Here is a 26143-nt window from a genome sequence, read left to right as displayed (position 1 = left end):
TTTTTGTTGAACCACCTTCTACGAAAGGCACATTTATAAAACGTCGCAGCGAAAGTACCGGTAAACATGGGTGTGGGAGACTCGGCATGGACCTATAATTTTAACTATTCACTCTCGACGAGAATGATCTCGCACCAATCTAGGCTTACAGATCAGTAGGTGAGTGGCAAGTGGAGGTAGTAGATGATTTTTCCCAATGGGTGTCCATAACAAGTGTTCTCTGCAGAAAAAAGTATTCTTCAACACCAACAATTTTTTAAAGTTACGCAGAGCTTTCGGAACCGATCCGGATCCCTTTACCAGTGATAACGTTTGCTGTTATTCGTAGCCTCGTTTTGATGAGGCTGCAAAATTGTTCCATAAATTGGGGAAAGGTGGTAGCCCTGATCAAGGTTCATTTCCGGTCGCTAGTATGAATGTTTATGGCCTCGCGCACCTTGCGTGAAAGCAAGTGGTTTCGTGGCCAATAACTTTTAAACTACCTTAGTCGATGGAGTGGCCTGCGTCCTTAGCGTGTTCGGACACAGCAGATGTGAGATAGTAGGCTTACACTGCGAATGACAGCAAACGTCATCACTGATGAAGGGATGCAGGATAGCTTTCCGTAACTTTCAACAAATTGTTGGTGTTAAAGAATTTTTTTTCTCCTTAATATAATGTGCCACCAGCCGAATTTTCACTCGGTCAAGTGTTCTCTAATTACTTAGGAGTTTAATTGAGACGTTCAACGGTAAATTGTATCAACGCAGCAAACAAACTTTTATCTCGTGCAAAAAGCAAGTGAAACATTTCCCATCCCAGTTCATTTCATTCATCAGATAGTATTTCCAGCACAAAATAAATGCCCCTTGATCCCGCTGGCCATCTGATCTAAAACTTCCCCGAGGCTGGTAGGAGGGCTAACAGAATGGAGCAGTTTAAATAGCTTGCTTTGTCAGACTTTCAAAACGACGTACCCGGTTTGTTTCTGAGTTGTCGCAGACGTGGCATGCCCATGATGTATAAAGCTTTCTCATCGGTGAAGCCTTCCAGTTGGTCTTTATCTCCATTATACCACTTTTTGGTAAAAACAAATGGAAGCAAAACATCATCCACAAAAGACCAAAGATTCTTGATGTCGTTTGCCTAAAAAGAGCATGAAATAACGACCGACATAAGGCTATCGTATCTCTTTTGATGTTGTTTTTCTGGGTATCCTATATTGTTAGTATGGTATTGTGAATGCTCTGTTAATGATCTTGCGTTTTTCGAGGATGAACTAACTGTGATTCTATGACGATGACGTGATAAAGGTCCCAATTTACCCCAGATGTAGAGCACGTAAGGAATGACACGATGCATAATAGCAATTTAATTACAACGTTAAACAATGCTAGCTTTTCAAAACAAGTAGATGGAACGGTTGAATTTTCTGTCGATTAAACGTTTGCTACAATAAACAGGAAAACCCTTACCTGAGTGCCAAAGACATTTCTCAGCAAGTTACTCTGAGTGAACGCATCAGGATCTCGAGCGGAGTAGCTTATCATTGACAATGAAAATAGGAATAATAGGTGAAAAAGGCTTTCTTTCAAAATGGCAAAAGCCGTCCTTTCCTTCAGTTTATATTTCCTTGCTTTTTCAATAAGAGACTGGTGTGGTGGTTCAGGCATTCCATCGACTCGTTTTGTGCCTTCGTTGGGTTTAAATGCCTCTGAATGATGTTCTTTGCTACTTGATTTCAGACACGACTTTTTCTTTTCAGTAAAATCACTAGGCAGTTTCTTTAGAATTAAAGATATTATCACAGCTGCTAAAAAGATTTTCAAAGGCTGCGTGACGAACGCGTCCTGGAAGAAAGAAATTAACATGGAAGAGAGCCACTTGTTAGAAATTTCCTTTCCCCATGCCATGCTGTAGAACAAGGTGAACGTCGCTGCAGTCAGTGTTGTAAGAAAGCATATAGAATAGGCAACATATATAAACCAGTAAGGTAGACATGGACTGCTCCCTTTTTCGCCGGACGTTTTGGCCACATCATCTTTTACTGGCAAGAAATCGCTGTCACCAATCGCATTTTTAGTGGGGGAACAAGATCGTGCGTATTTTGAGGACACTGTTGCTCTTGGTTTCAAATTTCTAAACATCTGCAAAACAATAATGTTCGCTGGAAGTGCAATTAAACTGCTCTGAATTCCTATGATTATTTGCTTGAGACTGAAAACCAAAGGCCCGAGGTTAACGTTCGAATCATCCGGCTCGTTACCGATGTTGTAGAACATTGCGTTTGTAATCATGGCGCTGAACAGAAGTGACATGCAACATGTCAATCTTTGAACGCGAGTAAATGTACTCTTAGAGGGTTTTCCAACGACTGAAAACCACAAGTGGCCATCAAAAATGTCCTTGGATGTCTTTGTCCGAAATAGAATCCCAAAACTCGTGAGTTTCTTTTCATCACTTACTTCCAGGACCCGACTGACGAAACCGTCGCCCTTTTCAAGGGCCAACCAGCGATCGCAGGCAAAAATGTACTGTTCTTCTGTCTCTATGTCCCGTATAATGACGTAACTGAGATACCAAGACGAGTTCATACCTGACAGGTCATGCCACACTTTAAGGTACAGCAATTTACCCAGTCGTTGAGGTACTTTAATCAGAAATTCGTTTGTAGATCCCCGGGTGAAAAGAGTTTTTCTGTTATCTTTAAGAGCGATCGGAAAACTTTCTCCATCATCACCAACCATAATAAAGAATACGTTTGCAGTTGTCCCTGAACCACGCCATGGACCAGTTTGGATTATCACTTCGTAGCTGTGTTGACTTCCTTCCCCTTTCGAATCAATAGTCGTTGGCATTTGCTGAAAATCGAAAAAAAAAGACACAAAAGCAAAAAAGTGAATTTAATTACTTAATGTATTTACTCCTCGCTTGTCTTGCTTACTCAGAAGACCAAAACTTGCAATCCACATCATATAGCCCGAGTTTAAAACGGATCAACACAAAATCACTATTAATAAATTTGTTTGTAATATGACAGTAAAACAATCTTAAGGAAACTTCAATCAGTACAGGTTACTCTCTCATTAAATTTTCAAAGCATGGATAGCAACTTCTGCATGTAAAGTAAACGATACACAGGGTCGCCACTCACTGGGACGGGAAAAATCCTCTGATTAATCTCCGACTTCTTTTTTGCGGCTCTGAAGCTTTTTAATGATCTTGCATTTCACATTTTTTATTAGAAAGATTAATAATTACGTCCAAGGCAAGTGGCAAGTATGTGATTCAAATTGACAATTAGAAAAAACGAGCAGTGGAAACCTTTCAAAACTACTACTTACGAATAAATATGTATGTTTTCGCAGCCCAAAAAAAACCCTCAGAAGATGAGACGAAATATCAGTTATACTCACCATAGTTTCGTCCTTCTTGTCCTTTCGCCTTAACCATACCGCCATCAAAATGTAGATGGCGAATGCGGTTATGATGGTAGCAAAAACAGATATGTTGTCAGATAAATTTTTGAAGCCCTCAAACACCTTATCAAAGTCGATTGGATTCGGAGCGACAACAAATCCTCCACCAAAAGACGTCAGGTGGTTACAAAGGCAGTGCACTCGATCAACGCGGGTTTTATTTCCAACCTAGGATTAGATTAACACTTTGTGTTGTTAAACAATATTTTGGCGAGGTGCATTTTTTCTTTTGGAACTTGTGGTCGTATCAGTTTGCCTCAGTAGGGATGCTACAGGCTCCTGACAAGAAAAGGTACTTTGAATTACGGTCTGTGGTAAAGTTTTTACGGGTACGTAAATGCACGTGTGAAGTTCCAAGGGAGACGTTTGTGCGATTTGTGGCGATACCCAAAGCGATCAGGTAAAAATCCGTTCTCAGGTTTATACAGTGTTTAACCTAGTGAGACGTATTTTAAACTGTGCCCACAACATAGAACAAGACAGGCTTTTGACAAACCTCGCGCAGAAAGTCGCTGATAAAAATAATGAAACAATTTCATACAGCCTCAAAACAACGGTTATTTAAAGTTAGTAAATGAAAATGCTATCAACTGGTTGATAAAATTATGCAAAAAAAGTGCAGGTAGGATATAGTGACACCCTATTCACGGCCACAGAATCGCATTTCTTTTCTCGCTTAAAGTTTTGCCTAAGTTACCCCAATATTAATTATGTGCTCCGTACCCATTTGTCATTGGTGGGAAGTGTAGAGAAATGTCTTTTGGCTACCATAAACCACTGAAATAATAAACTTACCAGTAGCCCCTAAAGGGTATGCAATTTTGCCAGTGAAAATACAGGCATCTTACCTTGCAGCCTTGGGATGTCCACTTCTCGTCTTTTTCGTTCCAGTACATGCACGGGGAGGAAAAACTATTCACGGTGTAGTTGATGTCTTTTTCAGCATTGTACACGGGTGTTTGAGTTTTGTATTCGCCCTTTCCTTGGGGTGTAGGAGAAGGTTGAGGTGGAGGATCCTTGTACTCTATACAAGAACGTTTAACACGGCCACCTTCCCAGCAAGATCTTCTCTCTCGTGAATGCAAACCGTTGACAACCTCCTCTGACACCGTGTAACTGGCAATGCCCATGTAATATTCACCAGGAACAGGTAACATATATGAATCAATAAAGACAGTGTATGGGTCGTACTCACAGTGCTCTTTGCTATTTTCAGGGCTCTCACAGGAAGAAAAGTCGGGTAAAACTGTAACAAAGCTATCGCCACCTCTTTTGGGCCTTTCCCCCTGGCGCCAATGAATCTCAAACAATGTGTTCTTATTCAAGTCAGGAATAATCTGAAAGCTCATTGGTTCTCCAACATTTTTCACGTCAAATTTGTGGTAACGCATGCTACCATTTTCTCCCTTTACAAAATTGTCAGTAGGTTTCGGTAACTTTGTAACATCGCGAGTAATGAATAGGTTAATATCATTTTGAAGAGAAGACACATTCAATGCATCATGATTTTCGTCTTTAAGCACAACGGACAAGACGTGTGAAGAGACATTCATCGCCGTCTTATGCCAAGTAAATGGATTTTCAAAGAAAACAAGTACCTGGCAAATAAAGGGAACATACCATTAGTAAGTGAGAGAGTGGAATAACATTGATTTTACAATGAAATGCATCTCTCCCTACAGTTGGTAGAGAGGTACGAGGGCACAGTTTTGCAACAACAGCTGTCATTGGTTTCACGAAACAATCGATAGGACCTCAATAACGATTGCACTTTTTCTTTCTGAAACACAATTTTCTTGCGCGCCATTCAATAATAAAAGCTATACGAAAATGGAATTCGATGCGAACTAATTTCCTTTTGCTGTCGCGCATGATAGCAGGGTTTTGAAGTAATCATGCATCTTCGCTTTATGAAACAACAACTCCTTAGCCCAGTTAGAAGAGTGCTTTGTTGTTGCTGAGCGGGATGTTTTCGGGTTCACATCGTGGCCAGGCCATCAACTAGGATCTTTAAAAACCTGGTAGGAATACGTTGACCGTGATTTGATGACGCATAACTCATCACTTCGAAGGGAACGAAAAAGATGTCACATTACCGTTCGAAAAGAGTAGAGGACCTAGAGCCTGGAGGTGTGGTCTATTTTAACTGGAAGGGGGAGGCTCTTACGGGTGACTATTAATGAATTTTTCGCTGTTAGACTTACTCGGTCAACAACTTGCAAAGCAAATAACACCAAATGGCATCAATATTTTCTTACCTGCACATCAACATCTCTGCCAACCAGCTTTTCGGCAAGCAATTCGGTGAAGTTGGGAAAGTGCACCGCTACTTTTCCATCGCTAACGGTACGCTCTACTTCAATGACAGAATTCACCTTTTGAAGAACTACTGACAAGTGTGGACTAGTCACAACAACTGGTTCTTCCCCAACAACAGTCAGGGTACTCATTGTGTCGGTTACGTTTTTCAGCAATGCCATGGTCTCTAATGCAATCTTTCTGGCCTGAAAAAAAAATCAACAACAACAAAGTTGGAAAGCAGATGAAAAAGGCAGACGATTACGATAGATACTTAAGAGGCGATTCCCCCCAAAAAAGTTCCACAACATAGCGAGCACGCTGTATTAAGAACACAGGGGACATAGAACGTGTCAGAAAGTGTCCGAAAGTGTCAAATAAACGTCCCACCTCACATGTATTGGGTATGCAACTTAATGAGTGGAACCTCGCTGCTGCATGACAAAGGGACCACTGTGCCTCAAGTGTACAAAAGGATCAGTTTCTAAGTTCTGATTTTGATACTCTTCTCAAAATATTACCTTTCCATTAGTCTTACCTAGTTCCTTTTAAAGGCAAAAACAGTTGTTATATTCTAACGCCGAGATTATACGAATAAACAGACCTACACTTTGAGTGCAACTCCAATACAGCGAGCCTTGCGATCAATAACAAAGAGGATTAAAGCGACAAACTATATAAATGAACCATTTTATAGTTAAACAAAGCACGATAAGTACGCCGGAAGACCCTTAATTTCCAGCGTATTAATCTTAAGGAAATGAAGGCCAATCAACACTTTGAAAAAAGAATGCGACATCATCAAATTATATGAACAATTTATAAGGGCAAGGCGATGTAAACAATGACGTCTTTGATCAAAATTTAAAATATACTCAATCTGTCATCATATCTTGATAAGATGCCCCAGCATCTTATCCATGGCCTGACCGACTTTGATATATTCCAATTCGATTAAATGAGATTCCACTCCAAAGGATGGATCTAAATATCCCTACTATACTACTTGAGTGGGTGCATGCAAGCATTGCATGATTATGTCCACTTTTGAAAGAGACTTCTCCCTTGTGTATCATGGTATAGTCAACATTAAGGCAAAACATGCTAATAGCAAGTCTTCTTAACATTACCTTTCCCTTGGTCTCGTTACCAGGTAAATGGCTATCCTTTGCAGCCCGTGCTTCATTCACTCTAGCTGAGTCACTGGCTGCTCTGATGATATTTACCAGGCCCTTTGTTGCTATTACTGCCGTTTCATTAATTACACTGGTAAGTGAAGCTTCATTACGAGATTCCTTCCTGATAACACCTACCATTTCTTTGAAGGATTTTACGTATTTTTCCTGAAGAGATATGCAGAAGGGTACATAAGTTAACGAAAGGGTTTGGATTGTGTCGAGCATTTATGGAGATCTTTTTGCCTCTTGGAGAATTTGCTGTAACCTATCTTTAAATGAAAAAATTCAAGGCTTCTTTTTTTAACAGAAGTTGTCGTTGCTCTAAGCTATTGGGCATTTTCGCTCACATAGCCAGCATCTCCACAAATTTATTAGACCAGAATAAAGCGTTTGTGTAAAAAGGAGTTCAACTCCCACAGGATTGGTTTGGAACACCACCATAGCCACCGTGACTTCATGTGAAAACATTCTATACACCGATCGGTTTTCTACCTTGAGTATGAACTAAAAAGAAGCCACAAGTACCTGCATGTCTACAGGAACTTCGTCTGCAATTTCGCTGACTTCTCCCAGGGCCGATCCGATCTGCTTGACATCAAATAACGATAACATTTCTTGTGAAGCGAGGATGTTTCCGAGTTCTGTCCTCATCTACCAAAATAGAATAAACATGTGAAGACATACTAAAAATGATAATATATTGGTTTACAGGGGAACTTAGCCTTGTTCACACCAATAAAACATGATTCGTCAAAAAAGGTTTGAGGTTTTTAAAATAGTACGTTATTCTGCCGAGAATTACATCCACAAAACCTGCGAAAATCTGCAAGTGGCTGACAGACTTCTTTGCTGTTCGTGTTGCTGATTGCTTGATTTCTCTTGCATTGTTTTATTTTCTTGAGATGAGAGGGGGATAGTGATTCTGAAGGGAACGATTATTTGAAAGGGGAAACCAATTCGACGAGCGAGGGGACGCTTATTTGAAAGGGGCGCTGATTGGAGCAATTGACATTTGGGCACACCACTTCAAGCATTTGACTACTAGTACATGGCAAAGAACATAGTTTAAAGATATTATTACCTTTTGTCGTTCCTGCATTCCAGCCGACCCGTTCTGCAAGGCATAAGAGTTAAGAACCGAGGCAATGACATTGGCTTTAGGAACGGCCTCCTGCGTCTTGCCTATTAGAAACAAGTGTGGCAATGAATCTGTTATAGATTTTTCCAACTCTGAAAATGTTTCCTCTTGTCGTGTTTCACTGAGGAGAACCTAAAAAGAAATTAAGATATTACTTGTCGTTTTTCCTTCTTTACATCAGCCTAAAAACTCATCATGATAAACGTAAATTTGCTGCTCTTAAGGTAGAATTAACCTTAGGAACGCTACGTGAATTATGGTAGAGTCTTTAAAACATAAAAAAGATACGGCCACAGGAAGAATTGTTAGGGAAATTCTCTTGCGATGTAAAATGATTTGAAAAACGCCTACCTGGAGATAGCATTAACCATAATTATTAACGATACCTAACACATACATTCCTAGAGCACGTACAATATTTGCTGACCTTAATTCTTGATATTGTTTTTTTTTTATGAATGTACCTTTTAATAAATATGATTCAAATGGCTCATTTACGTCGGTTTGAAAGTTGTCCCAAAAATTTTGTGTCATAAATTATCAACAAATTCGCAAAGCACAGACAAATATTATGCCTTACACAAACGCTTGCATCAAGCTTGACATTTACCTGAACATCGACACTGGTAATGTTGTATGTTCCATGCGTATCACAAATCTTAACCCGAAAATCCAGGGTAAAATTAGCTTCTGCATCCCCAACAGGAAGACTGGTAGAGAAAACAGATGATGTCCCATAGTGTAGCAGAAAAACTACTCCGTAACGGTTCTGATACTGAAACTCGTAAGAAAGTGGAAGGTCGTCATCAACCCACCCTTCACACATAATGTTAAAAACTGTTTCATAGGAATAACCACTTCTTTTGTCCGCGCTGCATCTCCCATAGCGTGGAGGAATGTTGACAGTCAAGAATTTTTCACTGTAGCCATCGTTTCTCCCATGAACCTGCCCTATGACAGTTACTTTGTAAGAACGATCAGGGTTAAGCGTGTGATCTCGTATGAACAGCTGATGCATATTTGTTAAATCTGTGACTTTGACCTCCTTCCAATCAAAAGTGTTCCCATGGTCGACTCGCTCGTACAGATGCCAGTTGTATCGTAGATTAGTAAGCGCTTCTGATTCCGTGGAAGCTTCCAAAAGAACGCCCTCTGATGGGTTTATTGAAGAGCCACAATTTCTCTTACACCTACCCCCCAAAAGAGATCATCGTCTAAATGTTAAACGGTTTAGCTTGTCTCACTATAAGTGATCATGCAATTAAATAAAACCAAGAAGTTCCTGTACGTTTCTGTCTATTACAAAGAAAAAGCTGTTGTTGGGTGACAAGCAATCTAACATTACGTTAATAGTAGCATTTCCTAAACCAACAGTTACAATCAAATTGCCGTTAAGAGGCTAAAGAAGGGCCAAACTAAGTTAATGTGAGCTACATAGTACATGCCCTTTACAACATGTTTTCTCAGCCGACAATACTGTTAAGGAGAGTACAGAGGCCAACAAATCATAACAAGTGTATCTTAAACGATATTTATTTTCAATTAATTATTTCTAGGCCCTCAGTAGTAAATGATAGTAACTCTCTCCATACCTAATTTTGATGTCCGGTGGGTCTCCGTCAACAATATTTACCACTTGAGTAACACTGGCGACTCGAAAATGTCTGTTCACGGTCTTGGCCACAAAAAGCGTGACTGCATACGAAAAGTACGGTTGAAGATTGCCAGTGTTTATTCCAATGGAAGATCCACCTTTCATCAAAATTCCTCTTCCAGATCCACCGCAAAACAGTTTTTCATTGAAAACTGGAACGCTTGAAAGAGAAGCTTCACTACTTAATGATGCTATTTCTGTTGGAATCTCCAGGGACGCATTTTGGCAGAGCCAGAAGTATGAAAAACCAGACTGGAATTCGTCAGGATCATGAGAGCCTGAGCCGTCAAATGTGCAAGGTTTGTCAAAGCCTCTTACAATGAGGCTTCCTCCATCGATTAAAGGAATTAAAGGATTACCTACTACCTCAACGAATCCCTCCTGGACACTATACACTCCCATTTGCCCAACCATACTGACATTGCAGGATATCAGATAGACACCATAAGTTAAGGTCCTTTCCTTTATAGTTAATTCCTCGAGCTTTCTGTTATCCGAGTTGAGATCAATGTCATATCCAAGTTTATCCTTAGAGGCTGGTGAAACGAGCGAAGCAGTCCACTCTACATCCCTTTCATCAGTTGCTCGGCAATCAATTTTAATAAAAACAGTAAAACGGAGTGTCTGTGATGGCGTGAAAACAGGGCGAAAATTGATGTCTTTGTCAAACTCCGGCACCTTTACTGTTGGCAAATTACAAGGTATCTTAACAATAACCGCGATGTCATGAATGTCGTAGGCTGAGACCAGGTTCCAGGCTTTCAATCTTACATTGTAACGACCCAATGAGGAGTAGTTGTAACGGAAGGGAAAAACCTTCTCATCGAAATGTTGGAAGTGGATTGGCACGGTCTCATGACTGCAATGATCGTGACCATACCCCAACACAGTCCCATCTCCAAGATCAAGAATATAACAAGAATTTGTCCCTTTATTTTCAGAGAAGACATTGAACGTCACTGAACGGTCAATCGGTTTAGGACCATCATTCGTAAAAGATACATTCTTTATTGGCTCTTGGACGGCAACTAGCGCTGTTTGAATTGCATGTCCCAAGTTGTTGGAACAGTTCACAACAACATTGAAGACTCCAACGAATTCGTACAGATGGTAAATGGATGACGTGTTGTCGAATGAAGTGGTTTGATCAAAACGTCCATCTCCAAAATCCCAAAGACATTGATAAGGAAATCCCTCAGAGACATTTAAACTCATAAGTGCCATTTCAAAAACATTAACTGGTGAAATATGAAGAGTACAATTTTTAATAAGGTTTATCTTATGTATGTTGATTGTTCTTTTTATTTGAACCGAACTAACATTATTGTAAGCGACAACAGTAATGTTTCGCACGCCACTTTCATCATATTGGTAGAGTAATTCTGTTGATGACTGCGTGACATTGGAACCATCACCCATGACGAACAGAAACTCTGCATTAGATCCGTTAAGTATTTGTACCGTTATGTTAAGCACATCTTTCTGATAGATTTTGACGAAAGGACCGAGATTCTGTATAAGGAGGCAAGAAACAGTAACGGAAATTTCCACGCTGACACTCTCAATAACCGTAATGTTACTTAGTTCATTCCGCGCCAACGTTTTGATGGAATATATACCCGTTGATTTATAGATGTGAGAATTGTTTCCCTGCATCGTTCCCAATACCCCACTAAAAGCTGCGTTATATGTTGTATTGTCCCCATAATCGAGAGTTATAAAGACAGGAGTACCAAAGTCCAGCTTCCAGTGAATCACCAACTCATTCCCTAGGATAATCGCCTTACCTATTTTGATTACTTGGAAGCCTTGGACAGGATCTTGAACACGAATAAGGTGTCGTGTGATGGAATGGTTCTTTGGCTGAAGAATTACTTCTAAAAATCCAGTAACATTGTAAATGTGTTCAACGGAGCAAAGAGAAGTGTTTATAACGTTACAGTCTCCAAAATCCAGCCGCATCTTAATTCCAGTGCAATTGTCGATTGTCAAAGCAAACAAAGTGTTTCGTTTGACAACAGATGGGGTCTTCATTTTGAGTGCTGCAATAAAAATGTGTCAGAGAAGGTGGATTACGTCTTTTCATACTTCTGGACAGTTTCTCCCAATCTCCGTAACGGTCTGGGACCGATGGTAGATGTCTACTTTAAGTGTAACGTTTACATTTCCTTGTTTTCACCTCTAAGTTTCATGTCATGGAATGACGTTTACGAGGAAAATCATGCATGAATTACATGAAATAAAACGGAATGAAATGGAAAAAGGGGAAACTTATTGTTTAAGCGCAGTTTTATACAATTGCAAAATAGAGTCTTAAAAAATGACTTCACAGGGAGTAGTACCCGTGACTATCGTGACTGACTATCGGCTCGGGGCTCTAACCAACTGAGCTATCATTGGCTGCAGGAAGTCTCACCTGGACAGAGATATGTGTTACAAGGTTCCACTTCTTTATCGATACCAAGTAGAGAACATTTCTTCCCACCATTTTGTGGTTTGGGGTTTGTGCAGTTCCGCTCTCTATGTCGAATACCACCTGCGCACGAGACACTACACGCTGACCAAACTGACCATTCGGTGTATCCTCCATTTACAGGTGTAGCTGAACAAAATGTAAAAAGGAAGAAAAGAATAATAAAAACACACAAACAAACAGGCGTAATAAGTAATTCGTAGTTTTAGGTTAATGAGAGTGTTAAGTAACTTTAGAAAGAGTCAAACGAACAAGATTTGCTGGCATTTGGGCTCTTCTTTGTGTAATGCGCATTTTTGAGCTATGCTTTCTCGTGTTCAACGCTTTAACCAGAACCTACAGAATGGGATTTAGCTTTGATTGAAGATTCCACAACTTAATTTGTCACTAACGTAGGTCCTTCTCAAGGTTGCTCTTTTCAAGAAACCATAAGAAATATACTTATTCAAAAGAACTAAAGTCGAAATAAGCTCTCAGCTTATATAAATTGATGGAATTCAAGGCAAATGTTGAATGTGTAGATAGGGAAAACAGTCACAAGTTCTGCTATTAAAGAAGTGACAAAGCATTCTTCATGCCATTAGGGTGTCACTTATTGAGGCACGAATATTTGTTTATTTCTTTTAAGTAAAAAATATCTTTTTTGCTCAAGTAGAGCGAAATACATTTTTTCAACTACAACTCCTCGACTTTTAGCTGGCAGAGAAAGGAGACTATTAGATAGTACATTATATAGTTGATTAAAAGAGGAGTTTCTTTCACGTTGAAAACATGAACAGCAAATACTTTCTAACAAAACCTGGGCTTTAAGTTTATTCGACCGTTTTTAAAGCATAATTTTTCCTCCACTCTTCATTCTGGAAAGCAACCCCAGGCGTAGTGCAATTTTCTTAGTAAAAAAAAGCTCCGCGGCGTTGTAAATGATTTTAATACACGATGAAGACATCAATTTATTTTGTATTAGCTTGTGCAGCAAGTGTTTCCTCGGGAGTCTCACTTTCTTAACGAACTCGAGTGGAAACGCAGTATTCAGTTTACAGAATAAAATGAACAACACCCCACCTTTACATCCGAGCACTTCCACTCTCATGCAAATTGCTCCATGCCAGGATATCACCACAAATCTGAGAAATCTCATCTTTTTGGGATCTTCAAGCATGTGTTTGACCGCAGTAAACTGGTCACTGTTTCCAGTGAAAACCTAGTGTTAAGTCGTCAACAAATAACATGCATGCAAATAGAGTTAGCCTTTTTTCTTGGATATTAAGCTACCCTTAGCAACCAGAGCTAACCAGTGAGTAAAAGGGATAAGTCTTCTAGGAAAGGTATAGATGTTGTGATTGAGTCAATGAAGGCAGAGTTACCCCAACTACATTTCTAAAATGGCTTTTTCATGTTTCACTATACCTTAGTCGTTTCACCAGCTGTATATGGAGCCAAAGGGCTGTTACCATGTTGTCGGTACCATAATGTATACTCGGTAACCCAGTTTCCTCTTTGCGCGTGCTCGCCCTGAGTTGCTATTCCAGTCACGTGAAGAATTTGCACAAGATCGATCTCGAGATATTCTCCTATTGCATTATTTTCTGCACACCAGGCCCCACTGCCAACCACGCGGTTAAGTCGCGCGGCCCAAGGCTTGCTTTCCAAGTTAAAGCTGGAGGCGGAAAAGGACTCATTCCCTAATTGATAATTATTTGCACCGAGCGGAAAACTGCAAACTGAATTGAGAAATATATTAGCTTCGAAAAACATGTTGGCGTCAAAGTACCTGTTTTTGTGAAATAACATCGCCGAAGCTGCAGCACATGTAGGTTCATAAAGCTCAATGTATCATTCTTCATTACACAACAAAAATACTGTTAAGATGATCACAGTCAGCCTCATCAATTCTTTACAGGATGCGCATTTATTGCCCAGGGAACTGCTTCATGTAAAGTGCGGGCTTATCAAACAAATCATGGACATCTGTCCAGTGCACTTGGCTCTCCACTAACTATACGTACCTGGGGGCTGAAGCAACTGCATGGACATTCAGGTTCATATGACATACGCTCAACCCCTGATGTTTCAGGTATGATCAAATGCAAGCTAGAGCAGGCGGATTGATTGACTAAGATAGTTGACTTTTATAGCACGTGAAATCAAAAGTCCTTTGATTGCTTGACGTCATTTTACGAAAGGTGACTCTTGGATTAGCTTTTAAGTGAGTACATTGATATGTTTATCAGATATACAAGACAAACCCTTTGACAAATTTCTAATACTCATACCTTTATAACCAAATAACTCCACCTTCATGCATACATGATTATACCATGTGACAGGAGTGAGCCGAACGTAACGCGCGTCTATTTCGGGGTTTAGCTCCTGTGTAGATATACTGTGGTCATCAGAGTTTGCAAGGAATGTCTGGGAAAAAAAGCACACAATTTATGACGTTAGGCGACTTTCACAGCACATTAAAATAAATAAGATGATCACTAACATCACCAGTGACTGTGCATGGTTGTGCTTTTAAATTTACTATTTGTAAAATAAGCCGCTTTCAACAATTGCGCCGCTGTTTTTGGCTGCAACGTATTTAATTGAGCAATGTACGTTGTATATAATTGTGAGTATGAATTACTTTTCCCTTTTTTCTTTCTTTTTACTATTATTGTTGTTTAAAATTTTGTAATTGATTCTTTATAGTTAGTGCAATAAATGTCTTGAAGTAAATAAATGGTTGTGCTTTTTTTATCTATACAAAAAAAATTGGTTTCGAATCTTTTTGTTCGTGTACCGGTGGAAGTTTGAAACAAAGCCTGTAAAATTACTTGCGTGCGTACGGTGCAATGTAATGATGTAAAGTTCTGCTACCACCCGTTCTTGTAACATGTACCTGTATATGTACAGTACGTGATTTTGTCGTTGTTACGTAAGAAAGGCGACTTGTCCCGTCAAATTAATTCTTTACATTACCTCAACTTTTTGACTAGAGTTAAAACCAAAGTGGGAACCAGTGGTTATAACTGTCGAGCTTTTAGCTGGATTTTCACTGTGCAATTATTTTACTTTCGACTTACGGAACATGACCGAAGAGGCCATTTCCGAGTAACTCCAACCTTCTATTTGAAAACTCAGTGTAGTGTGAAGCCTTGTAATCATTATTTTATTCTAATGCAAATCATATTCATTTTTAGAAGAAAAGTTTTGCCCTTGGCCTCGCTTTGAAAGTGGGAGTTATTTGAAACGCGAAAATGGCCTAGCGTGCAATTCTTTGTACTAAATGTGTTTGGGGTTAACACGGGACTCGGGTCGAACAAAGGAAATGAGACGCAGTACCCTCACTACTGTATCTTCCATGTACAGACCCCAGGTAGACCCATCGAGGCTGTGGGACACATTATAACGCGTCACCCAGCAGCTGCCGCCTGTCATATGTCTCCCTTGTGTGGCTACTTTGGTAATATTGTATTGAATTCCCAAGTCAATCTGTAAGTATTGGTTAATATTGTCTTCTCCAGCGCGCCAAGCTTCGCTCTGAAAGCCAACATCCAATCGCGCCCTCCAAGGCTCGCATCCTGGTCCAGCGTGGCTGGATGCTGTCATGGCCGAATCGTTGAGCTTTAGTTTCTGAATTCCCAGGGGCAAACTGTAACCTAAAATTGCCAACAAATTATAACCAATGATGTATACTCTTTTGTTACTACCAGTATCATTAATATCGTGAACGTCATTTACACTTTGATATTAATTAATTAATTCATTTATTTATACAAGTCTTTTGAATTGCTTATATCTCAGCTTTTTTAGAGTAGATTAGATGCAATTGTGCAGGGATATTAGGGAATCGTGTACGTTTAGAGCGGGTGTTTCTTATCTGGTAAATCGAAGTTTACGGCGTCAAATTAGTTCCAAATTGCAACTTGCGGCCAAGTTTGGGGATCAAATAGAGGACAAACCTCCGTCAGAATCTCTACTGTGTCATGACAGAAGAAAAAAAGAGCCCAAGGTGTCAATCAGACCTTTAGTCTTAAAGAGGTGTCCGCGTCATTAACTAATTATTTTGAGTGAGCTACATTTCAAATTAATCAATCACTTCACTAGATAATATAATTAAGATTAATTAATTCCACTCATAAATTAATTTATTTGTTAAATTAACCAATTAATTTAAATAGATAAATCGATTACTTTAATAAATAAATTAAATAATTAATTAATAACTTTGATTAATTAATTAATTAATTAATTAATTAATTAAGTCCTAGGACATCCACGGAGTGACTCTTCTTCCGCATTCCGTATCAATTTGAAATTTCGATTTAAGGGAGTGGAAAACCGGAGTACCCGGAGAGGAACCAATACAAACTCCACCCACATAAGGCGGGATTCGAACCCAGTCGAGTCCTCTCACCGCTGCGCCACCCTTCCTCCTCAAAGGATCAAAGAAAATGTCTGAAAAACAGCAGGGACTGGCTCAAGGTTCACCGCGGTCAAACTAGAAAATTTTCAGAAGTTAAGCAAAGCAATTGAAAGCTAAGGTTGTCATTTCCACAATTCAAAGTTTAAGTTCTTAAACCTTTCGAAAGTTTGTTTAAAGTTTGTCTCAAGTGCCGGCGCCATTTGTCAAGAAAAGGTTTGCTTGGGCGAAAATCCTTTTCAACGAAAAGAAGTTTATTTCTCGGAGAAAAATTCAAAGAGTGTAATGCAAAGAGTCTAGTTGCTTTATACATCTTTGTCAACGTTTTCACTTTAGGGTGAATAAAGTCCCGCTAAATAATTTGGCTTTGGTGGGGTCTAAGAGAGGTCAATGTCAATAGGGAGTTGAATGAACAAATTTCACTACTTATGATTGTGATATACGGTGCAATAAAAATTGGTATCTATACCTGCACTAAGCAAATCCACGCGCATGCAAATATGGCTAGACCAGCTGACCGGGTGAATTCTAATGTATCGAGCCAACACTTGTTTTGCGAATTGTTGTCTAACAATAGAAAAGCTGTTGTTATTTCCCTGAAAAACCTAGATGGAAAGGTGACAAAAGCAAAATAATGTTTTGGTTAAAAGAAAAGATTTTGGCCTTTCACGACATTTCAATGATTATGCCTATTTAAACTACAAATTTTAAAAAAAAGTGTCTAACTACAAATTAGACAGAGAGGCACCTTTCTTTTACAACTTTATCGCCACATAACAGATATAGATAATTTTCAAGCATTGGAAATCACACCTTCATTCAATTCGTGGGAAACCTGTTATAAGGCGGATCGCTGTCTTTCAAATTTACATGCACATGAATACAGTCCAATCTATTGTTCCACTGTTTTGTTAATCCGTAGGAAAACAACTGTTCTGCAGTGTCTGCAGGAAGCCCCCTGAAAGTACAAAGTCTTTTGTTTTTTGTTCACAATTTGTAACTTATTAAATTTATGGGACGTTTTTGTTGTTAACTAAAGTTCGTTCAAAATACAACGAATGCTAGATTTTGAACTGGCGCAAGGTCAAGTCCAAAACACCTAACAAAGAAATCTGACGGGCCACATAACCACAATTTTAGCTCTATTATAATTGAAACTGTGTTCAAGTGTGTTAGGTTGCAGCTCTATAACATCATTTTCTTGAATCGATACAGCGTACAACTAACACTTCTCTAATTAAATTTTACCTTGATGACGCTACCTTCCTTATAATTCGTCCACACCTCACCGGAGTATCCGTAAGACATTGTAAAGTTCTCTACCCAGGCTTCTTCATTAACAGCACCTTGCATTAATATTTCCGTCACATGACTGCTTTGCTTCAAGTCTATTTCAAGGAACTGCATGACGTCATCAAATTCAGCGCACCAGGTCTTGTTACGGCCTAGTAGGCTGTCTTGTGCACTCGTTGGATATCTCGAACTTGAAGCAATGATTGTAAAGTTGGACGCCTCAAGAAACTTGCCCACTTTTTATAGAAAATGTCAAAAAAGCAAAAATTTAGTTAATAATCCTGTATTAGCTTTTTTCTAATCAGCAGGGACCTGGCACCAAAAAGAGCGTTGAAAAATATTTAATGTTTCAACGGTTAGAACAAGTTTGCAAAATTTAACTGTTTTCGGCGGAAAAGCGAACACAGCGTACCCTTTTGAAAATCTGCGATTAACGTGAGTTTTGTATGGTTGCAGGTAGAGGCGTTCTTCGTGAGAATCCATAATAAACTCTCCGCTTTGGGAGATTTTTTAAACCCAGCCATTGAATTTCCTTCTTTTTCCAAACACGTTCAAATTTTACAGTCTGAATTTGGATTGAATGATCTCTCGTGAGTAGGATTCAAATTTCGTTCAATCGAATCCAACCATTTTAGGTGTTTTCTTCAAGTATCCTTGTCGTTTGGAAAATGACAAGCTTGGCGAGCCTGCATTCAACAGTCAATTGGCAACGTCCAATCATGTTACTTTCATTGTTTTCACTTCCACAAAACGATCAATCTGTACTAAGCGATCATTTGGCCATTCCTAAAGGTTGATCAATACCTGTAAATACACGTTTTGCTGTATGATGTATCATTAACATAATAAACTGGGCATGAGTAGTTGACGTTGTTACTGGTTCTATTTTAATTCATGTAGGAAGAGTATTTCAGGTCTGCATCATATTATCTCACCTGCTGTTTTGCCGTATATTTCAACTCTGAGCGATGGTCGATGATAATTTCTGACAGATCGAGTTACTTGGAACTTCACGTAACGTGTATAGAGAGCCCGCATAAAGACGTGTCGCACAGGGAGCTTTTGTTCGTTCAGGGTATTACCATGGAAAACCTAATTGAAAACAAATGCATTGAACATAGTAATGCCGCTTACATTTCTTATGAAACTGAAAATTGATCTGAAACGAAAAGCTGAAAACGAAACAATTTAGTTCTAAACTAATAGGTTTCATATCATCGTCTGGATCCGAGAGTTTAAACTTAAAAGTCCTGGATAGGACTGTTATTGACACTGGCTGAAGTTTTTACAACCTGTGCGGTAGTCATCTTCAGAGTCCAAGTGAGATGTTTTCAGACCCTAAAACAATGGTTACACTTGTAAATTAGTCTTGTAAAAGTTTTATTAAATCGACCCAAGACTAAAAGAACTGCCCCAAGGAGGACAATAACATAAATACCTTAGGCACATTTCCATCTTTGTAGTAATACCATTCAGCTCCATCGTCACTAAATGATAGTTTATATTCCAACACGTATCCATATTCTCTAATCTGTGTATTATAACAGCCCTGCGTCGCGACTCCAGTTACTAACACCAAACCGTTGCCCAAGTCCACTTGAAGAAAGTTTTCGGCAGAGGGAAATACCCAACAGCCTTCGGCGTTATCTAATCTCGCCATCCACGGTCCATTAGTCTCAAACACGTCTGAGGCAATGATGCTGTTATCAGGTATTGTATGGTCGCTCATTCCCAAAGAGGTTAGAGTGCTTTCGTCAAACACTAGAAGTCAATAGAGTTAGAGTATCAAATCAAGCAACGAATCAGTGAGAAGCCCCTCTGAGTGGCGGAAAATACTAAGGGACACAAGGTTCGAGTTGTTCCTCCATAGTGTAAATCAAAACGGTAGCTAGTGAAAGTATTTCAGGTAACACTAGGCTCCCAATTCAGCTACGCCGTTCTTGATTGCATCAGAAAATTCGACTCCGCAAGAAAACGATACGTAAAGTCTTATCTACCTACAAGATGCCTAGACAACAACAGATGAAATACATGAAAGAAATGCACCATTTACACCGCTTCAGCTACAGAACAGGGTTTTTGAGTCAAAAAATACAATGGGTGCTAACGACAAAAACATCTTGGACTCATTTTGCGGGTGGGAGTCTGGCTGCCTGGAGATCATAATGACTCGATATTAAAATTACGGGCGCTAAGTCTATTTCTTTCTCTCTTCCTCTTTTTCTCACATAGGATTACACGAACAGCAAAGTGGAAACAAGAGAGTATGAAAAAAGTCATAGCAAAACTGGTAGGTGTAAATATTCTTTGAATTCTTTCTTCAGATAAATGATTTTTCTTTAGCGTCCACCCTCTTTCTCTCTCCAGCACTAGAACTATATTCAGAGACTTGGGTGGCGAAAAAAACATTGTTTCCTCACGCTTCAACAAAGGGCGAGGAAACTCGGAAATCTAGTACTGGCAGTTCCCTACCTTTGCACCCGTACAACTCTAACCTAACGCATGCGCAAGTATGCCATGTTTTTGGATGCAAGCGAATGTGTCTCGCATTTGTGATATTCTTCAGTTTGTGTTTTACAACCGACCAGCCGTCAGCATTTGCAGAGAATATCTAAAATAGAAAAACAGGAAAAAACATCTGATAATTTTGACGGACCCATAAAGGGATATAATAACGTTAAGGGCTATGCTAAGAACAAGCTATGGTGGATCACGACACCAGTTAGCCAAAGTAAAGGATATGTTTAGTTTATACGAGACAATTAACTCTTTTAACCACGGGTGATTGAGAATATGATTGACAGCTCAACTTAATACAAGACGAGAGATAAGTGTGATCTGAGTGCTCTTGTCTTTGAATAGATGCGTGGTTCAAGGTGACCTTGTTTGTTACAAAGCTTCCTGCTTTTCGTATTTATAAAACTGGTTTGCGCATGCAAAGTACGAACGTTTGTAACACAAAAAGGTCATCTCCAGTCTCTTTTTTTTTTGTTTTTGTATTTTATTTATTTATTTTCTTTTTACAGGTATAGTACAAACAACATACAGATCGAAACATACAAACATTACAAAATTTACAACAACTACCTTAATTACAAAAAAACAAAAAAAGAAAATAGAATAAATAAATAAAAAGCTACGCTGCACTACACTACAAGGCTTACATAACTTATTCGACTTGAACTTAAAATACAGAGTAATACAGGGAGTATTAGAAAAACGAGGTTTGGATAACTACTGTTGTATTAATGGGAGTAACGGCTTCCATTTTTTATCATGGAAATGGATTTTGTTGTTTCTTTTCGCGATAAAACGTTCGGTTTGAAACGTTTTTTTAAATTTATCGACTAACAGACTTACACATAAACAGCCCTTATTTAACTTACAGCGGTAAATAAAATATTTGCTTTCAAGAATGATGTAATTGACTAGAATGCTTATATTATCTGTATCTAAGATCCCAAAAAGGACATTCATGATATCAAACCTAATAGTTATATTAAAAGAATCAAGTACAGACTTTAAATCATTCCAAAACATGCTTACTTTTGTACAATGGAAAAAGAGATGTTCTATGGTCTCCAACTCCTTTTCACAAAAATCGCACAAGGGAGAATCTACTTTTTTGAACTTAAACAGCATCTTGTTCGTGTATAAGATCCTGTTTAATATCTTATATTGGAATTCTCTTAATTTAGTATCCAATGTTGTTTTGAAGGGCAGTAGATATATCTTTTCCCAGTCCAACTGAAATGTGTGTGTGCTGAAAGCTTCGTTATATTTCTTTTGCGCTGTTGGTATACTGGATATCTTAGAAACAAAACTGTCATATAATGACTTTGATTTAAGATTATGGAAATTGACTTTTTTCCCTTCAATACGTAACTTGAAATCAGTTTGGATTAGATCATGAGTTTTTGAAGAGATAGAGTTTTTATTTGTTTTTAATATTTTGCGCCATTCTTCAGGAAAAGCATTGAAGAGACTGAAAAGTAGAAAATGTTCAACTGGTGAGAGAGTTGAATATAATGGTTCCTTGTTCGACTTGAAACCTCCCCACGTGTCGTAGAGGTCTCCAATTTTTACAATTCCAAGATTAATCAGCCTACTGTTATAGACTGACTTTGATTCAATGCAAATGAACTGGTTGTTCCATATGACCTGATTTGCTATTTCAGAGGATGAGGAGGGGTTGTCTTCATTTAAAAGGGTCCACGCCACAATGCATTCTTTGTAAAATTCTGGAAGAGTTACCGGTAGTTTAGTGTAGTTAAAATTGCAATGAAACAAGAATTTTCCCCCTACTTTCTTAAGATAAAAATCCAGAAAAAACTTCCAGCCAGCGGGGTCAATGGAGAGATATCTCTTAATACAAATTATTCTTTGGGCAGAGATCATTGACTCAATGTTGGGCATTTTCAAGCCTCCTTTATCAATAGGGTTAATAAAAGCTCTGCGCTTTACTTTATCTTTTCCCTTCCAAACAAAGGAATATAGCAAAGTATTTATTTTTTTGATAAACTCTTCTTTATTTGAAATGAGAACAACCCTGTATAAAATCTTTGGTATGGCGAAAGACTTGATCACTTGAATTTTTCCAAGTAGTGTAAGACCTCTCCAGCTCCAGCCCTTCAGCAATCCCCTCAGAGATTTCACGATTGATTCAAAGTTAAGCTTATAAAACAGTGCGTGATTAAAGGTGAAATGAACCCCTAGGATCTTTATGGCCTTACTTATTTCATTAACACCTAGTTCTGAGCTGTTTACTTCCATATTTCCTAGTAGAAGAATTTCCGTTTTGTCGTGATTGACCTTCAATCCGGAGTATGTACTAAACAGATCGATAGTATCAAAAAGGGTGCGATGCGAAAATTTGTCCCTAACAAATGATGTCATATCATCAGCGAATGTAACTAATTTGATTTCGGAACCACCCACCTCAATACCCTTAATTTGATCGTTATTACGTATGGATAATGCCAATAATTCAAGTACTATTATGAAAAGAGATGGCGAGAGTGGGTCGCCCTGGCGAACACCCCGTTTAACATTGAAAGGGGGGGTGGAAAAACCATTATTGAAAACACAACTTGATATATTATTATAAAACGTCTTGATCCACCCCAAGAAGGATTCTCCAAAGCCAAAGAACTCTAGCGATTTGTGGAGGAAGTTCCAATTTAGAGAATCGAAGGCTTTCTCAAAATCAATTGCGGTCATTATACCTTGGTAGTCTCGCATTTTAGTAAATTCCAACACATCGGTTATCGTACGAGTTGCATCAAAAATTGTTCGTCCTTTTACAAAGGCATTCTGGTCATAATGGATAATATGTGGTAGGACATTTTCTAGCCTTTTAGCGATAGCTTTTGAGCCAATTTTAACATCAACATTTACCAGAGAAATCGGTCTCCAGTTTTTTATCCATCTCCTATCTTTGTCCTTTTTCTCAATTAAAGTTATTACGGCTTGCTTTTGCGAATGTGATAATTCACCATGAAAATACGCATAATTTAATGAGTCCACTAGAAATATTCCGATTTCTGACCAGAAGAACTTGTAAAATTCTATGGTGAGCCCATCGTTTCCAGGAGTTTTATCGTTACTAAAGGTAGACAGAACCTTGAAACATTCGGAATATGTTAATTGATCCTCGCACGTTTCCCGCATTGAGTCGGTTAACTTAGGAGATGAGAGGGTATCTTCCAGAAAAGGACAAATCGAATAGTCAGTTTGTATTCCCGACTTTTCGTCATAAAGCTCAGAATAAAAACTGTGAATTTCAGTCATAATAGTGTCCGGAACAGTAGTCTCTTCTCCATTTGCTCGAATAAGTTTCCGTATGCAGCTTTTTTTCTTATTTCTGTTTTCCAGATTTAGAAAATACTTGTTGTTTCTTTCCCCTTGTTCAAACCATGTAGCGCGGGAACGAATGATTGAGCCTCTTACAATGTAATCATACTCTTGTTCGTATTCTGTTTTGACCGATTCGAGGTTGGCAAGGTTTTCTTGCGTCGGTGATTCTGCTACTTTTTCCTCACATATTTTAAGCCTGTTTTCAATTGTTTGAATTCTATTTCTCCTTTCTTTAGCTTTCAGTTTGCTATACGATATACTTTCCCCGCGAATTTTGTATTTCATCCAGTCCCATTTAATTCTCGAATCATCGCAAAAATTAATTTCGTCTATCCACTTAGGAAAGTTCTCGCGTAAACGCTCAACGAAAAAAGCGTCATCCAAGAGACTGTTATTGAACTTCCAAAAAGATGGGCCACGCTGCTGATCATTTAGACTGTCAATTTCTAAAGTTATTGCATGGTGATCCGTTCTTATAGCTGTCACTATGTCGACTTTAGCTACGTCATCTTGTAATAGGTCACTAATGAGCCAATAATCAAGGCGTCTTTGAATAATTGGGCTTTTTTGTCTCCAAGAAAATTTCTTGCTATTAGGATTACGGATTCTCCAGATGTCAACTAAATCATAATTCAACATAATGTCCTCCACACACTTAACTGAGTCTTTTAACACAGGGTTTCTACCAGAACAATCTAGGTCTGGGTCCATAGTTACGTTCCAATCCCCTCCTAATATAATTTTGTAGTCAAAATCATTGTATCCCTCATCATAGATAAGCTCAGACAATGTTTGGAAGAACAACGATTGCTTAGTGGTGGTATTGGGAGCGTAAATATTTATCAGAAGCCACGGCCAGGACAATGACTGTAAAATGGCGTATTCTTTATTCTTGATAAGTGACATAAATTACCCACGTGATCAAAAGTACTAGTGCCCGGTTCTCATATGCTCCTAATCTAGTTGCTACATAAGTGATCGCCGGTAATGCCTGGGAAACAGTCCCGACATCGCAGGTCTTAACCGAAGACACGCAGCGAAGTTGAACTCGAGTCAAAGACAGCATGGCCTCGATCGGTTGCCGATGACTTCTCTTCTCCCAGTGGGACAGTATCCTAGGCAGTATCAGCGGCTGTGTCGTAGGTAGATCAGCCGCATATGAGAGTCAGGCTTAACCTTTCTGTAAATAACATCTCACTAACACGGTTACTTCCGTTATTCGGATGATCCCTGGAGAAAATAAACTGAGAGGTGTTTCAACGAGAACTTTGACTTACCTTTACAGATTTGTCTTCCACGTATGGTAGCCATGTCGAAAAATCCCCGCGAAAATCCAGTATGTATTCCTGCACCCAACCGCTCTCGTTGGTTTTACTGTGAAGTCCTTGAGTAGCAATAAAACGCAGTCTGTAGGGTATCCCAAGGTCAACCTTTATAGTAAACAGAAGGCAAACCCCCGGGGGGGGGGGGGCGGTTACTTGGGTCAATTTTTATTCTCGCTTGCGTAAGCAGCGAGACCCATAATATGCAAGCCATTTTTCTTCGTAATTATGGCACAAATGGGGGTCATTGTGCCAGGCGTTCCTTGCGGAGACCGTGGAAACTGGGAATAAGAATCGTTGCGTGCCCGAAGCTACGCATGTTTTGCGAAGAAATCTTAGGAAAGATTAAATTTAGAGATTTTGCGAAACATGCACGTGTCGGTCCACGAATTCTATCGCTTGAAAGCGTTGATTACTTTGGAACAATTGAACACTACTGAGTGATCGAAAAAAACCGCGATGGTCGGATGTTGTAAACTTTCATTTTTCATTCATTTCATTCATGCGGTTCATTTTCGGCGATAATTGAAATGACGTCCCAGGTAAATCTTTTTTTTTTATCTCTGGCAATGATGTAATTTTTCTGGAATCGATGCCCCTGAATTTTTGTGAATTTATACACGCATATAGCCTGCGACCACATACGTATTTCCGGTCGTCGCTAACACGCGTACTAAATCAGTTCAGAAACAAATGAAAAGTCGATATCCTGAAGAATACTCCACGTCAATAAAAAAAGGAGGTAAAAACCCTTCAGCGAGCAAATCCTGTTTCGTGTAGAATTAATCGCCTCCTCATTTCTCGATGTAATCTCCAAGCAAGCGAGACTAAACGTCGTCTAAAAGAGCGTTCGTGTTTTACAAGGCATGTGCCGCTGGCCTCTCACAACCCCTACCCCATTATAGTCTATTCTGTGGCCAGTTATAGACCCCATCTTAGTCACTTTTGGGCCAATGAATTTTTTACCATCCCAACTGGCGGAATATTCTTACCCCCAAAACTCTCGAAATTGTGCCACCCCATTCTAGCAACTCTGGTGAAAATACAACCCCATTATAGTCAATC

At 39.1% G+C, this 26143-nt stretch overlaps 1 protein-coding gene across 1 annotated transcript in view; it reads right to left on the bottom strand.

The window, feature by feature from the left end:
- LOC140934554 (uncharacterized) overlaps positions 1-26143 on the bottom strand; it is a 76114-nt gene that overhangs the window by 1549 nt on the left and 48422 nt on the right. The window contains 23 exon segments of the mRNA XM_073384159.1: positions 150-220; positions 950-1125; positions 1455-2840; positions 3396-3626; positions 4307-5056; positions 5717-5962; positions 6887-7099; positions 7460-7585; positions 8016-8204; positions 8683-9262; positions 9665-11768; positions 12143-12328; positions 13262-13400; positions 13607-13920; positions 14473-14611; positions 15527-15843; positions 17077-17212; positions 17856-18136; positions 18836-18992; positions 19339-19661; positions 20373-20511; positions 21261-21387; positions 22024-24647. Coding sequence (XP_073240260.1) covers positions 150-220; positions 950-1125; positions 1455-2840; positions 3396-3626; positions 4307-5056; positions 5717-5962; positions 6887-7099; positions 7460-7585; positions 8016-8204; positions 8683-9262; positions 9665-11768; positions 12143-12328; positions 13262-13400; positions 13607-13920; positions 14473-14611; positions 15527-15843; positions 17077-17212; positions 17856-18136; positions 18836-18992; positions 19339-19661; positions 20373-20511; positions 21261-21387; positions 22024-24647 — 10954 coding nt within the window.

This window comes from Porites lutea, chromosome 4, assembly GCF_958299795.1.
Source record: "Porites lutea chromosome 4, jaPorLute2.1, whole genome shotgun sequence".
NCBI lineage: Eukaryota > Metazoa > Cnidaria > Anthozoa > Scleractinia > Poritidae > Porites > Porites lutea.
Note: the sequence above shows the minus strand (reverse complement) of the source record. Positions and strands in the feature narration are given on the sequence as shown.